The 13,759-nt window shown below is 53.2% G+C and overlaps 1 protein-coding gene across 1 annotated transcript; it reads left to right on the forward strand.

The window, feature by feature from the left end:
• Positions 1 to 422: 422 nt before the first annotated feature.
• Positions 423 to 5,663, forward strand: LOC138750375 (uncharacterized). The gene is made up of 2 exons (XM_069912446.1): positions 423 to 2,225; positions 4,737 to 5,663. The coding sequence occupies exons 1-2, from the start codon at positions 1,508 to 1,510 to the stop codon at positions 4,841 to 4,843; spliced, it is 825 nt and encodes a 274-aa protein (XP_069768547.1). The 5' UTR covers positions 423 to 1,507; the 3' UTR covers positions 4,844 to 5,663.
• The last annotated feature ends 8,096 nt before the right edge of the window (positions 5,664 to 13,759 follow it).

The following is a 13,759-nucleotide window of genomic DNA, read 5'->3' on the forward strand; positions in this document are numbered from 1 at the left end:
TGCAGAGGAGATGTCCCGGTGACTGGAGTGAACCTGGCCTGGAGGTTCCCGAGTCTGTGCCATTGTTGGGACTTTTTTCTTCTCGTTATATAGGTGCATTTTAGTCTTGTGTAGTTTTGATCTTTTATCTGGAGTTGAAATGGCATCTTGTGTTGCCTGATGTGGAATCACAGTTTGCTGGTTAGCATTGTAGTTTCTGGAGGCTGTCATTTCATTTTTAAACTGTGTCCTGGTTTTAAATGACAATACAGGCTACTACTCTTCTTCTATCCATATCTTTTAAATATCCTCACTGTCTCAGTGGACACCCCCTCTGCAATTTCCTCCCTTTCTATAGCTGGGATACTATCCCTGACCAGTAACATTATTCGCCCCCCACCCCACTACCCCTCATTCTATTCCTTTTAAACCCAAACCCTAGGACCTGCATCAGCAAATCCTGCCCTTCCTCCAACCAAGACTCTGTAACAGTCACAACATCATAGTTGTACATACTGATCCATGCTCAAAGTTCATCCCCTTTATTCCTTGCATTGAAATAGACATTTCAAACCCTCTGACTGACTCCATCTGTTTTTTTCCTCTGCCTGTCTTTTTTTTTGACAAACTCAGAACATGTCCCCTCATGCTTTTGAACTTCTGCTCTCATATTGTGGTTCCCGTCCCCCTGCCAAACTGCCATCTGGTATCCAAGGAAAGCATCCTGACTGGTCCCCATCTGTTTCCAACAGGTGTCAATCACACCGGAGCCCAAGAAGAGTGTAATCACCTGCCTGAATGACTATCGACCAGTTGCACTTGCATTAACAGTGAAGAAGTGTTTGGAAAGGCTCCTGTCTGAGTGGTGATGTGGATCCATTCCAGTTCGCCTCTCATAATAACAGCAGATGTTGTCTTACTGGCCCTACACCAATCCCTGGAGCACCTGAACAGTAAAGATGCTCTTTATCAACTACAGCTCGGCATTTAACACCATCATCCCCTCCAAACTGACCAGCAAACTCCAAGACCTGGGAGTTAACACCTCCAGACCACAATCAGTGAAGGTTGGTAAGAATATCCCCTCCACGATCTCCATCAGTACCAGAGCACCACAGGGCTGTGTTCTTAGCCCCCACTCTACTCACTTTACACCCACGACTGTGTGGCTCGGTACATCAACAATATCCCCTCCAAATTTGCTGACGATACTACGGACGTGGGTTGTATAAAGGAAGGGGATGAGTCCACATGCAGGAGGGAGTTTGAAAACCGAGCTGAATGGTGCATCAACAACAACCTCGCACTCAATGTCACCAAAACCAAGGAGTTGATTGTTGAGTTCAGGAATGGAAAGCCAGAGGTTTAAAATCCAGTGATGATTGGGGGATCAGGGGTGGAGAGGGTGAGCGAATTTAGGTTCTTGGGAGTCACCATCTCAAAAATTCTTCCTGGACCCAACACCAATGTCCTCGTGAAGAAAGCATGTCAGCGCCTCTAATTCCTCAGGGGTTTGTGGAGGTTTGGGATGACACCAGAAACCCTGGCAAATTTTGACAGAGATGTGGTGGAAAGTGTGCTGACTGGCTGCATCATGGTCTGGTATGGGGACACCAATACCCCTGAGAATAAAGCCCTCCAAAAGGTCGTGGACACAGCCCAGGACATCACAGACAAAACTCTCCCCACTATTGAGTTTATCGACAGGGAATGGTGCTGTCAGAAAACATCAGCAATCACCAAAGATCCACACTCTCTCTTTCTCTTCTCACTGCTGCCATCAGGAAAGAATTCTCGGTGCCTCAAGACTCAGACCCCCAGGTTCAGGAACAGCTGCTCTCCCTCCACCTTCAGACTCCTCAACAACAAACTCAATCAGGAACTCATTTCAGGACCCTTGCAGCACTTTATTGATTTTCTTTGTTTTCAATTCTTTTATCTTTCCAGGTTTCCACTGAACCGTTTATTTTTGCACGACCCATTCGTGGTAATTCGGCCGTGTCCACAGAAAAAAGGGAATCTCAGGGTTGGATGTGATGTCGAGTATGTTCTCTGCCAATCAATGGGAAATCTCCAAATCTTCAATCTTGGTGCAAACCAACCATTACTGTCCAAGCTGCAGATTGCAAGGGCTGTAAAGTGCTGCCACCGCCTGTTCACACTGAGTACTGCATGCATGAAGCAAGGGAGAGAGAGAGATCTAGGTATAATACCACCACCTGGTGTCCGGACTCGCGAACTACAGGGTACATGATTTTTATTTTTCATGGGAGTGTTGGAGAATGAGAGGAGACTTGATTAAGGTTAACAAAATAGAGCAAGATGGATAATATGGAGCTCCAATGCACAGGGAGGTCTCACCTGTGAAGGAGCAAGTGTGAGATCTCCCAGTTCATTCTTGCTCGGGCAGTGGTGGCCAATTGCAAGACAGCTCCAATTAGGGGAAGAGAATATGCTGTTTCAGGTCATGGGTTTGAAACGGTTTCCCCAGTTGTGCCATTCAGACTCAAGAGAGCAGATACTTGCAGACAGGTAGGAAACCTAGTTTTATTGTGGAGAATTGCTTGTTTTTTGGGGTGAAGGTTGTTTGTGGTCTGAGATTCTTAAATACTTTACAATGGAAGCAGCAATTTTCCTTGTGCCTGATTGCTACATAGCAGTTAAAATGTCTCAAATCTATCCCTCAGCCAGTACTTTTGGTCATTGATTTGGAGTGATGGCTTGGCAATATTTATAGCATGGTGAGTCCAAAGCTCTCAAAGTGACAATGTGGAAGGAGTTTGTCTGTTCTTTGTGTTTTCTGCCACCCTTGAGAACTTAAAAAGTGTCCGTGAATTGTGGTATTGGTGAGACACAAGCTTGTTTTGCCCTCTTTTTGTTCTGTATGTCTATAAAGTTTCAGTTTAGGGATAAAATGTCCAGATACTGTTCTGTTCAAAAGTCTAGTAACCAAATCTGATTCTCCCGAGTTCTTGTCATGGATATGTATCATGAAGCCTGTTTTGCAGCAGTCGTGTTGCATTAGAGGTGCACATACAATTTTCAAAAATAATGAGTTTGAAACCAGAAAAAGATCAGGTCGTGCCCAAAGGTTCATCTGTGCTGTTGAATTGAATTGATGGCCCCAGGACCAGAATGTGCACTTCCACCCCATGGCCTTGAGCTTCCCAAATCGCCAATGAACTTACGGCCCCCTTGAGCTGTGGAGTGTGGGAGGAAATCCACACAGACACCGAGAGGATGTAGAAACTTCTTGCAGTCAGTGCTGATTTGATCCTGGGGTGACTCGTGCTGGAGAGGTGGGACTACTGTCCTGCCTTCACCTTGTGATGGCTGATTTTTGTCTGTTGGTGGATGGAGGTCTGACATGATATTCCCTTGGCCTTGAGGGAAAGAAGAGTAGAAATTGCAAGGGCTCTGACAGAAATATTTAAAACCTGTTTATCCACGGGTGAGGTGCCAGAGGAATGGATGTAATCTAATGTTCCTTTGTTTAAAAACGGCTTCAAAAGCCAACCAGGTGAGCCTGACAGTGATAGGTTAATTATTGGAGGGTAATCAGAGAGTACCTCGAAAAGTATCTGTTCAAATAGCAGGCCTTAATCAACCATAGCATAGAATACTGGAGTCGGGCAGTGAGGTTGAGACTAGACAAGGTATTGGTGAGGCCCTGTTGAGAGTACTGTGTGCAGTTCTGGTCACCAGATGAGAGGAAAGCTATCAACAAAGTCGAGAGGGTGCAGAGAAGATTTACGTCAATGTTACCTGGATATCAGCAACTAGATTACAAAGAAAGATTGAGCAAATGATGTCTTTATTCTTTGGATTGTAGATGGTTGAGAGGGGATTTGATTGAGGTCTTTAAAATTACTAGGAGGATAGAACGAATTGATGTGGAGAGACTTTTTTCATTGCGGGGAGCAGAGATTGAAACAGGAGGTATTGAGTTAAGAGGCAAAAGTTTGGAAGTAACATGAGGGGGATCTTCTTGACTCAGAGTGGTGGTTCAGTGGAGTGAGCTTCCGGGAGAAATAGTGGCGGCTGGGTCCATTTTGTCATTTCAGGGAAAATTGGAGGGGAGGGGAATGCAGAGAGGTGGTACGAGAGGAGAGTATTTAGTTCAGTGCAGACAAGAAGGGCCAAATGACCTGTTTCTGTGCTGTAATTGTTATAGGGGTAAAATGTGTGGCAGTAACTTGGAAGTCCGATGCGTATTTGGGAATGGGTCGATGGCCACACTGAAATAGCCCGTTGTATCCCACTTGAAATAATTACATCGAATTCACGGAACAAATTTGAATTTCTCTTTTGAAGATTTGGGATGTGTATTTACTAATTGTAGGAATTAAGTTTTAATCACCCAACACGAACTTTCTGACTCCTATTAACCAAGAAAAGCAAGATTTTATTTGAGAGTTTTGCTCAATTTTTATAAATACTATCTAGATGTTTTCTCTCTTTATTGTTTTCTATTGGGCAGCTGTGGGAGGGGTTACTTTTTAAATCACTATGCATTAATTTTATCTTATTTTCAAAGAAGAAATTTAAGTTTTTTAATGCATATGTTAAATTAAATGTAAAAATGTTACAAATAAGATAAATGAAGAATTGTTTCAGGAACTGGCAATCTTCCACGAGTGCCATTAACTCCAGGCAGCAGGAATATGTGAACGAAACACAAAACTGGCCAGAACAACTGAGGAAACACGGCTAAAAGTGCCCAAAAAGGTGCTGATGCCATCTTGATTTTAACGTAGGTGACACCGAGGAATGCGTTGGGGCAGAGATGGTCTATGGACAGCCAATACGGACGCCTTGGGGAACAAAGCCTGCACCATCAGTAGGGATGGACAATGGTGGGTAATGAATAAGCACATATTAGAGACACTGAGAGAGAGACACACACATACCCAGACAGACACACACACACAGACACAGAGAGACAGATACACACACACACGGACACACATGCACACAGAGAGACACACACAGAAACACACACAGACAGAGAGAGAGACACTGACAGCGAGACAGAGAGACAGACAGACACACACAGACAGAGACACACACAGACAGATAGACACACACAGACGGAGAGAGACACACACAGACGGAGAGAGAGACACTGACAGAGAGACAGACAGACACACACAGACAGAGACACAGACAGACAGATAGACACACATAGACGGAGAGAGACACACACAGACGGAGAGAGAGAGACACACACACAGAGACAGAGAGACACACATAGAGACAGAGAGAGATACACACACGACAGAGAGACAGACACACACACAGACAGAGACAGACACACAGAGAGACACACAGAGAGACAGAGACACACACAGACACAGAGACACGCAGATACAGAGACACACACAGATACACAGACAGAGAGAGAGACACACACACATACAGACACAGAGACACTCATTTAGACAGAGGGAGAGAGACACACAGACAGTGACACACACAGAGACACAGAGAGAGACACACACACAAACAGACAGAGAGACACCGAGAGAGACACACACATACCCAGACAGACAGACACACACACAGACACAGAGAGACAGATACACAGACACACACACACAGAAACACACACAGACAGAGACAGAGAGAGAGACACTGACAGCGAGAGAGACAGAGAGACACACACAGACAGACACACACAGACAGACACACACAGACAGACACACACAGACAGACACACACAGACAGAGAGACACAGACAGAGAGAGACACAGAAAGAGAGAGAGACACAGACAGAGAGAGAGACACAGACAGAGAGAGAGACACAGACAGAGAGACACACAGACAGAGAGACACACAGACAGAGAGAGTCACACACAGTCGTAGTGACACACACACACACACAGACAGAGAGAGAGAGACCCCTTGGTTGTGCCCTTCACCTTCGCACTTAACTCCCTCGTCTCTCCTGGCAGGATCTCATCACCTTTCCTACCCTTGGACCATGACATCTGTCTGCTCATCCTCCTTCCTGAGAATGGTGTGAACTCTACCTAGAAACACCACAGCAAAGAAAAGAGACCCTTCAGCCCTTCTCGTCCATGGTGAAATATCATTCTGCCAGTCTCGTCGACCTGCACCCAGTCCCTAACCCTCCTGACTCCCCACATCCATGGATCTCTGCAATTGATTCTTAAAACGTAAGAGTTTGAATGTTAAATGGTACACCATTGAGGAGTGTTGTCAAACAAAGGGATTGAGGAACTGTGGTACAGAACTGCCCGAAAGTGGAGTCCCATGTGGAGATGGGGGGGGGGTGGTGGGGGGAGTGAAGAAAGCTTCTGGTATTTTGGCCTTCAGAAATGAGAGGATTGAGTGCAGGAGGTGGGAGGCCACGAGGAAGTTGGACGAGGCATGGGTGAGGCCAACTTGGGAACATTGTGTGCCGTTTGGGTGGCTGGAGGAGAGGAAGGATAGGAATGAGACAGCGCGTCGTGGAGAGGGACAAGAAGGTGTTCTGGCTTTCGGGGTTTGAGTTCCAGGGGAAGGTTGGACAGGCTGGGACTTTATTCCCTGGAGCGTAGAAGATTGAGGAAGATTTGAAAATTGTGAGGGGGGACGGATCGTGTCCATGGGGACAGGCTGTTTCCAAGGAGAGTGAGAGAGATTCAAAGAGGAGGACATGGATTGAGATTGAAGGGGGATTTTCTTCCCTCAGAGGGGGGTGGGAGCGTGGAATGAGTTTTGGGCCAAGGTGGTGGAGGTGGGATGGACTGGAATCTTGGGGGGGAATGTGGGGCAGGTCCTGGTGTGGAAATGTGCAGCCTGAAGGGGAGATGGACTGGAGGCCCGAGGCAGCTCTCGGCCCCTTCCCCAGTGGGACTGGGCTGGCAAGAGATCCCGTGGAGGGGTGGCTCAAGCTCTCGCGAGAGCGACCCCTGGGGGCCGCCATGTTGTTGATCTTTCCCGCCTTTGGAGCAGTTGGTCTCGAGCGGGAGAGGTTCGTGTCGGTGCTTCACGGGCGGGAATCGGGGCATTTTGGGAGCAAGACCAGGGAGGAGGGAGTTTCCACGGGTCGCCCTTTGGGTCCGGGGCGGCCGCAGCTCGGAGGGGAACTGGCGGGGAGATGGTTGTGAGGTGGGGCCGGGGAACCGTGAGGGAGTTTGTGGCGGGGTGACATTAGGGTGTGTGGTAGTCGGGGACCCGCGAGGCTGAGGGGGGTCGGGGCCCGAGAGGCTGAAGGGGGGCTCGGGGCCCGCGAGGTTGAGCGGGGTCGGGGTCCGTGAGGCTGAGGGGGGGGTCGGGGCCCGCGAGGCTGAGGGGGGGGTCGGGGCCCGCGAGGCTGAGGGGGGGGGGGTCGGGGCCCGCGAGGCTGAGAGGGGGGGGTCGGGTCCGCGAGGCTGAGGGGGGGAGGGGGACCCGCGAGACTGAGGGGGCCCGCGAGTCTGAGGGGAGTCGGGGCCCGCGAGGCTGAGGGGGGTTGGGGGACCCGCGAGGCTGAGGGGGGTCGGGGGACCCGCGAGGCTGAGGGGGGTCGGGGGACCCGCGAGTCTGAGGGGGGTCGGGGGACCCGCGAGGCTGAGGCGGGGGTCGGTGACCCGCGAGGTTGAGAGGGGGGGGTCGGGGACCCGCGAGGCTGAGGGGGGGTGTCGGGGACACGCGAGGCTGAGGGGTGGGTGTCGGGGACCCGCGAGGCTGAGGGGGGCGTCGGGGACCCGCGAGGCTGAGGGGGGCGTCGGGGACCCGCGAGGCTGAGGGGGGGTCAGGGACTCGCGAGGCTGAGGGGGGCAGGGGAATGGTGAGGCTGCTGGGAGAGGGGACAAGGACCCAGAAGGGTGAGGGGGTCCCGCCAGAGGGGTGAGGGTGATCAGGACCCAGAGGGGTGAGGGTGATCAGGACCCAGAGGGGTGAGGGTGATCAGGACCCAGAAGGGTGAGGGTGATCAGGACCCAGAGGGGTGAGGTTGATCAGGACCCAGAGGGGTGAGGGTGATCAGGACCCAGAGGGGTGAGGGTGATCAGGACCCAGAAGGGTGAGGGTGATCAGGACCCAGAAGGGTGAGGGTGATCAGGACCCAGAAGGCTGAGGGGGGACGGGGACCCAAAGGCTGAGGGGGGACGGGGACCCAGAAGGCTGAGGGGGGACGGGGACCCAGAAGGCTGAGGGGGGACGGGGACCCAGAAGGCTGAGGGGGGACGGGGACCCAGAAGGCTGAGGGGGGACGGGGACCCAGAAGGCTGAGGGGGTCGGGGACCCAGAAGGCTGAGGGGTGACGGGGACGGGGACCCAGAAGGCTGAGGGGGGACGGGGACGGGGACCCAGAAGGCTGAGGGGGAACTGGGACGGGGACCCAGAAGGCTGAGGGGGAACTGGGACCCAGAAGGCTGAGGGAGGACGGAGACCCAGAAGGCTGAGCGAGGGCGTGGACCCAGAAGGCTGAGGGGGGACGGGGACCCAGAAGGCTGAGGGGGAACTGGGACCCAGAAGGCTGAGGGGGGACGGAGACCCAGAAGGCTGAGGGGGGAACGTGGACCCACAAGCCTGAGGGGGGACGGGGACCCACAAGCCTGAGTGGGGACGGGGACCCACAAGCCTGAGGGGGTACGGGGACCCACAAGCCTGAGGGGGTACGGGGACCCACAAGCCTGAGGGGATACGGAGACCCACATGGCTGAGGCGGGACGGGGACCCACAAGGCTGAGGGGGGACGGGGACCCAGAAGGCTGAGGGGGGACGGGGACCCAGAAGGCTGAGGGGGGACGGGGACCCAGAAGGCTGAGGGGGGACGGGGACCCAGAAGGCTGAGGGGGGACGGGGACCCAGAAGGCTGAGGGGGGAGAGGGATCGGGATCCAAAAGGCTGAGGGGGGACGGGGACGGGGATCCAGAGGGCTGAGGGGGGACGGGGTCCCAGAAGGCTGAGGGGGGATGGGGACCCAGAAGGCTGAGACCCAAAAGGCTGAGGGGGGATGGGGACGGGGATCCAGAGGGCTGAGGGGGGACAGGGACCCAGAAGGCTGTGGGGGGACGGGGACCTAGACGGCTGAGGGGGGACGGGGATCCAGAAAGCTGAGCGGGAGGGCGACCCAGAAGGTTGAGAGGGGACGGGGACCCGGAAGGCTGTGTGGGGACGGGGACCCAGAAGGCTGAGGGGGGACCGGGACCCAGAAGGCTGAGGGGGGACGGGTAGCCAGAAGGCTGAGGGGGGACGGGGATCCAGAGGGCTGAGGGGGGACGCAGACCCAGAAGATTGAGGGTGACTGGGACCCAGAAGGCTGAGGCGGGACGGGGACGGGGACGGGGACCCAGAAGGCTGAGTGGGACGGCGACCCAGAAGGCTGAGAGGGGACGGGGACCCAGAAGGCTGTGTGGGGACGGGGACCCAGAAGGATGAGGGGGGACCGGGACCCAGAAGGCTGAGGGGGGACGGGGACCCAGAAGGCTGAGGGGGGACGGGGACCCAGAAGGCTGAGGGGGGACGGGGACCCAGAAGGCTGAGGGGGGACGGGGACCCAGAAGGCTGAGGGGGGACGGGGACCCAGAAGGCTGAGGGGGGACGGGGCCCCTGAAGGCTGAGGGGGGACGGGGACCCTGAAGGCTGAGGGGGGACGGGGACCCACAAGGCTGAGGGGGGACGGGGACCAAGAATGCTGAGGGTGGACGGAGACCCAGAAGGCTGAGGGGGGACGGGACCCAGAAGGCTGAGGGGGGAGAGGGACAGGGATCCAAAAGGCTGAGAGGGACGGGGATCCAAAAGGCTGAGGGGGGACGGGGACGGGGATCCAGAGGGCTGAGGGGGGACGGGGACCCAGAAGGCTGAGGGGGGACGGGGACCCAGAAGGCTGAGATCCAAAAAGCTGAGGGGGGACGGGGACGGGGATCCAGAGGGCTGAGGGGGGACGGGGACCCAGAAGGCTGTGGGGGGACGGGGACCCAGACGGCTGAGGGGGGACGGGGACCCAGAAGGCTGAGGGGGACGGCGACCCAGAGGCTGAGAGGGGACGGCGAGCCAGAAGGCTGTGTGGGGACGGGGACCCAGAAGGCTGAGGGGGGACCGGGACCCAGAAGGCTGAGGGGGACGGGGACCCAGAAGGCTGAGGGGGAACGGGGACCCAGAAGGCTGAGGGGGGACGTGGACCCAGAAGGCTGAGGGGGGACGGGGACCCAGAAGGCTGAGGAGGGACCGGTTCCCAGAAGGCTGAGGGGGGACTGGGACCCAGAAGGCTGAGGGGGGACGGGGACGGGGACCCAGAAGGCTGAGGGGGGACGGGGACCGAGAAGGCTGAGGGGGGACAGGGACCCAGAAGGCTGAGGGGGGACGGGGACCCAGAAGGCTGAGGGGCGACGGGGACCCAGAAGGCTGAGGGGGGACGGGGACCCAGAAGGCTGAGGTGGGACGTGGACCCAGAAGGCTGAGGGGGGACGGGGACCCAGAAGGCTGAGGAGGGACGGGGACCCAGAAGGCTGAGGGGGGACGGGGACCCAGAAGGCTGAGGGCGGACGGGGACGGTGACCTAGAAGTCTGAGGGGGAACGGGGACCCAGAAGGCTGAGGGGGGACGGGGACCCCAGAAGGCTGAGGGGGTACGGGGACGGGGACCCAGCAGGCTCAGGGGGGACGGGGACCCAGAAGGCTCAGGGGGGACGGGGACCCAGAAGGCTCAGGGCACGGGGACCCTGAAGGCTGAGGGGGGACGGGGACCCAAAAGGCTGAGGGAGGACGGGTCTGGGACCCAGAAGGCTGAGGGGGGACGGGGACGGGGACCCAGAATGCTGAGGGGCGACGGGGACCCAGAAGGCTGAGTGGGGACAGGGACCCACAAGGCTGCGGATGCCTGTAGCGCATGGCCGGGCAGGATAGTGGAGTCTGGAATAATAGGGATCTTTAACATTTAGACAGGCACATTGATGCGAGAAAAATAGTGTTTTACGGGTGTGAGGGGGGAAAGGTTCAGTTTGTAGAAGGCTTGAGGTATTGTCTTGGACACCGCCCTGGACATCTCAGGTAAAAACCCTCCACCATTGAGAACATTTGCAGGGAACGCTGCTGTCAGAGAGCAGCAGCAATCAAGGATCCACATCACCCGCTCTGTTCTCACTGCTCCCATCAGGAAAGAGGTATAGCCAGGTTCAGGAACAGCTGCTACCCCTTCACCACGAGACTCAACACACATTCAGGGACTCATTTAAAGACTCTCCCTTTTGCACTTTGAATTTTTTCTCTCTCTATTGCAGTTTGTTTTCATTTCCACATTTTCAGAGATTTCAAGTAGATGAGTCCAGTTGGGGAAACTTGGTTTTGGTCTATATAATGGTTACTTTTAACTCCTTTTATTGTTCATTTATATTAGTGTCTGGGCCCCTATTTGGTCCAGGTACAGCTGACAGACCTTTACCAAACGGTCACGTTTATGTGATTTTTTTTTTCCGTAGGTAACTGCAGTTCATTTCCACAGCCCAGCGTGCTATCGGACATCCAGTTGATCGTGATACATCTCTTCGCGAAGGCCAGTGCTATTTTTATAAATGAGATTAGATATTTGGTCAAGTTGTCGCTTGTTTCAGTGAAGAGATTGCTCCAGGTCTCACGTGGAGGTCACTGCTGTGATCGTGGTTAATTTTTCTGCGCTTTCTTGCCAAAATGGCCTCACTTTCACGCACGGCAACGTAGAAAAGTTTAATGAAGCTCATCATCCCATTGGCCTTCATAACTATCCTATCAACCTGAGCGGCAACCTTGAGGGATGTTTGGATTTGAACCCCAAAGTCCCTCTGTTTATCCTCACTCATGTAACCGACTGGTAACCTTGTACCCAGCCTTCTGGTTTGTCCTTCCAAAATGCATCACCTCACACTTACCTGGATTGAAATCCTTATCCTTCGACAACCTTCAGCTTCATCCACAACTCCTCCAACCTTCACATCATCTGCAGACATACTGACCCATCTTCTGCCTCTTCATCCAGGTCATTTATAAAAATCATCAAGAGCAGGGGTCCCAGAACAGATCCTTGTGGCACTCCACTCCTCTCTGCTTTCTTCGAACAAGACAATTTTTTATCCACAGCCAAAGTTACCCTGATCCTTTGCCAAATTGCTTTCTGATGAGTCTCGTCAAATTCTTGCTAAAATCCATGTAGACCACATCTACCACACGACCCTCATTCATTTCCTTTGTTACCCCACTCAAATAAAACTCATTTAGACTCATGAGGCATGACCTTCCCATCACAAAGCCATGCTGACTGACCTTGAGAAGTCTGTACTTCTGCAAATGCTCATAGATCCTATACTGGTCTATAATTCCCAAGATTCTCCCCATTACCTTTTCTAAACAAGGCGACTGCATTTGATGGTTTGCGCTGGATTTTGGGGGCAGGGGGCTGGGTGTTTGTGGGCAAGGGCTGGGTTTGTGGGCTGTAGGGGACTCAGGGAATTCTCTTTTCCTCTTAACTGCAAGGAACACTATGTCTAACTTCCTGCTGATGTGACTCTGTCTGCTTTATGACTGAATGAAGTGAATTTTGTGTAATATTGCACTTTATACCATGACAATCAATTGAATTTTGATCTTGGCATGTTTGGAAGAATGTTCTTCGTGACAGTAACCCAGTTTCAATCTGTCACCATGTAAGGGGTTTGAGTGTTTTTTTTTTCTCACCCTTGTTGAAGTCGATTTCCTGTCAAGGTACAAAAAGGTACAGTAACAAACCACAAACTCTAAAACACAGTCTTTATTGAGTCATGCCAGTAAGAATGAGGGGTACCAGTGGTGGGTGAACAGACTCACCTCACTATCAATGTTTGAACGGGAGTTAAAGAACACAGTCACATGGTAGAGCTTTTAAGACATTTTCCTGCCAACAAATTGGATAACATTTCTTGGAAGGTATTAGTACAGCTTCTGCTTTACATTTTGCACATCCTCTTCCTCAAGACATAGAAAGGATTTGTTGTTGGCAATTTAATCTCATGTGCCCATTATAATTAAGAACATCCTTCTGGTCTACAAAATTTCAACAGAAATCTGGAAGGGTTGCTCACAGTCCACATTGGTAATCATTCTCTGCCTGTCTGATTTCTGGTTTCCAATTTACACATGTAAATGTCTAATTTCATAGGAATTTTTAATTCTTGAAGTTGACAATGGTGGCTAACAGTTCAAAGCAGAAACTGCCATTCTGGGACTGAGTGGTGCTGAAGGCTTATTGCAGCCTTTGGATCAGGCCTGATGAGCCTCCTTCAGGTGGCCAGAATACCCCCGATGTAAAGTCACATATTCTACCTGAATGCGGCTGTAAGGAGGCCATGTGAAAGAGCCTGATGCGGCTCGGAAGAGTACTTACCAATCTTCCTTCGGGAGGTATGATCTCCGTGTCTGAGCAATTCCCTCGAGGAACCTGAATGCAGCCGCCTGATGATAATCAGTCAGGGACCCAAATCCCCGCGCCTGACAGCCCCCCTCCTCATGCCCGACAACCCACCCTTCCCACGTCCGACAGCCCCATTCACCTCACCCGAGAGCCCCCATCACCGCACCCGACACCACCAATCACTGCTGCCTGACAGCCTCCTCTGCCCCAACATCCTGTGCCAGCCGCACCTGCCCTGATGTCCTGCGCTGACAGGAACTGGAGTGCGCTCTGAGGCGCCTCTCCTGCAGCTGTCCCTTTCAGGCTGCCATCTGAAAGAACATTCCATAGGGCTGTTTCTGCTTCTGCAGACTGATTCTTGACGTAGAATGCAGCTGAAAGTGGCTCCAGCTGTAGTCAATTCGCACTATTGTTTTAGAGATGAGGCAGG

Source organism: Narcine bancroftii, unplaced genomic scaffold (genome assembly GCF_036971445.1).
Source record: "Narcine bancroftii isolate sNarBan1 unplaced genomic scaffold, sNarBan1.hap1 Scaffold_128, whole genome shotgun sequence".
Classification (NCBI taxonomy): domain Eukaryota; kingdom Metazoa; phylum Chordata; class Chondrichthyes; order Torpediniformes; family Narcinidae; genus Narcine; species Narcine bancroftii.

What these genes read in the sequence shown, in the direction of transcription:
- LOC138750375 (XM_069912446.1), top strand. Translation starts at nt 1,508, where the DNA reads ATGACACCAGAAACCCTGGCAAATTTTGACAGAGATGTGGTGGAAAGT. An exon ending in CCGGACTCGCGAACTACAGG is followed by an intron (nt 2,226 to 4,736) that starts GTACATGATTTT and finishes ATTTTAACGTAG; the next exon opens with GTGACACCGAGGAATGCGTT.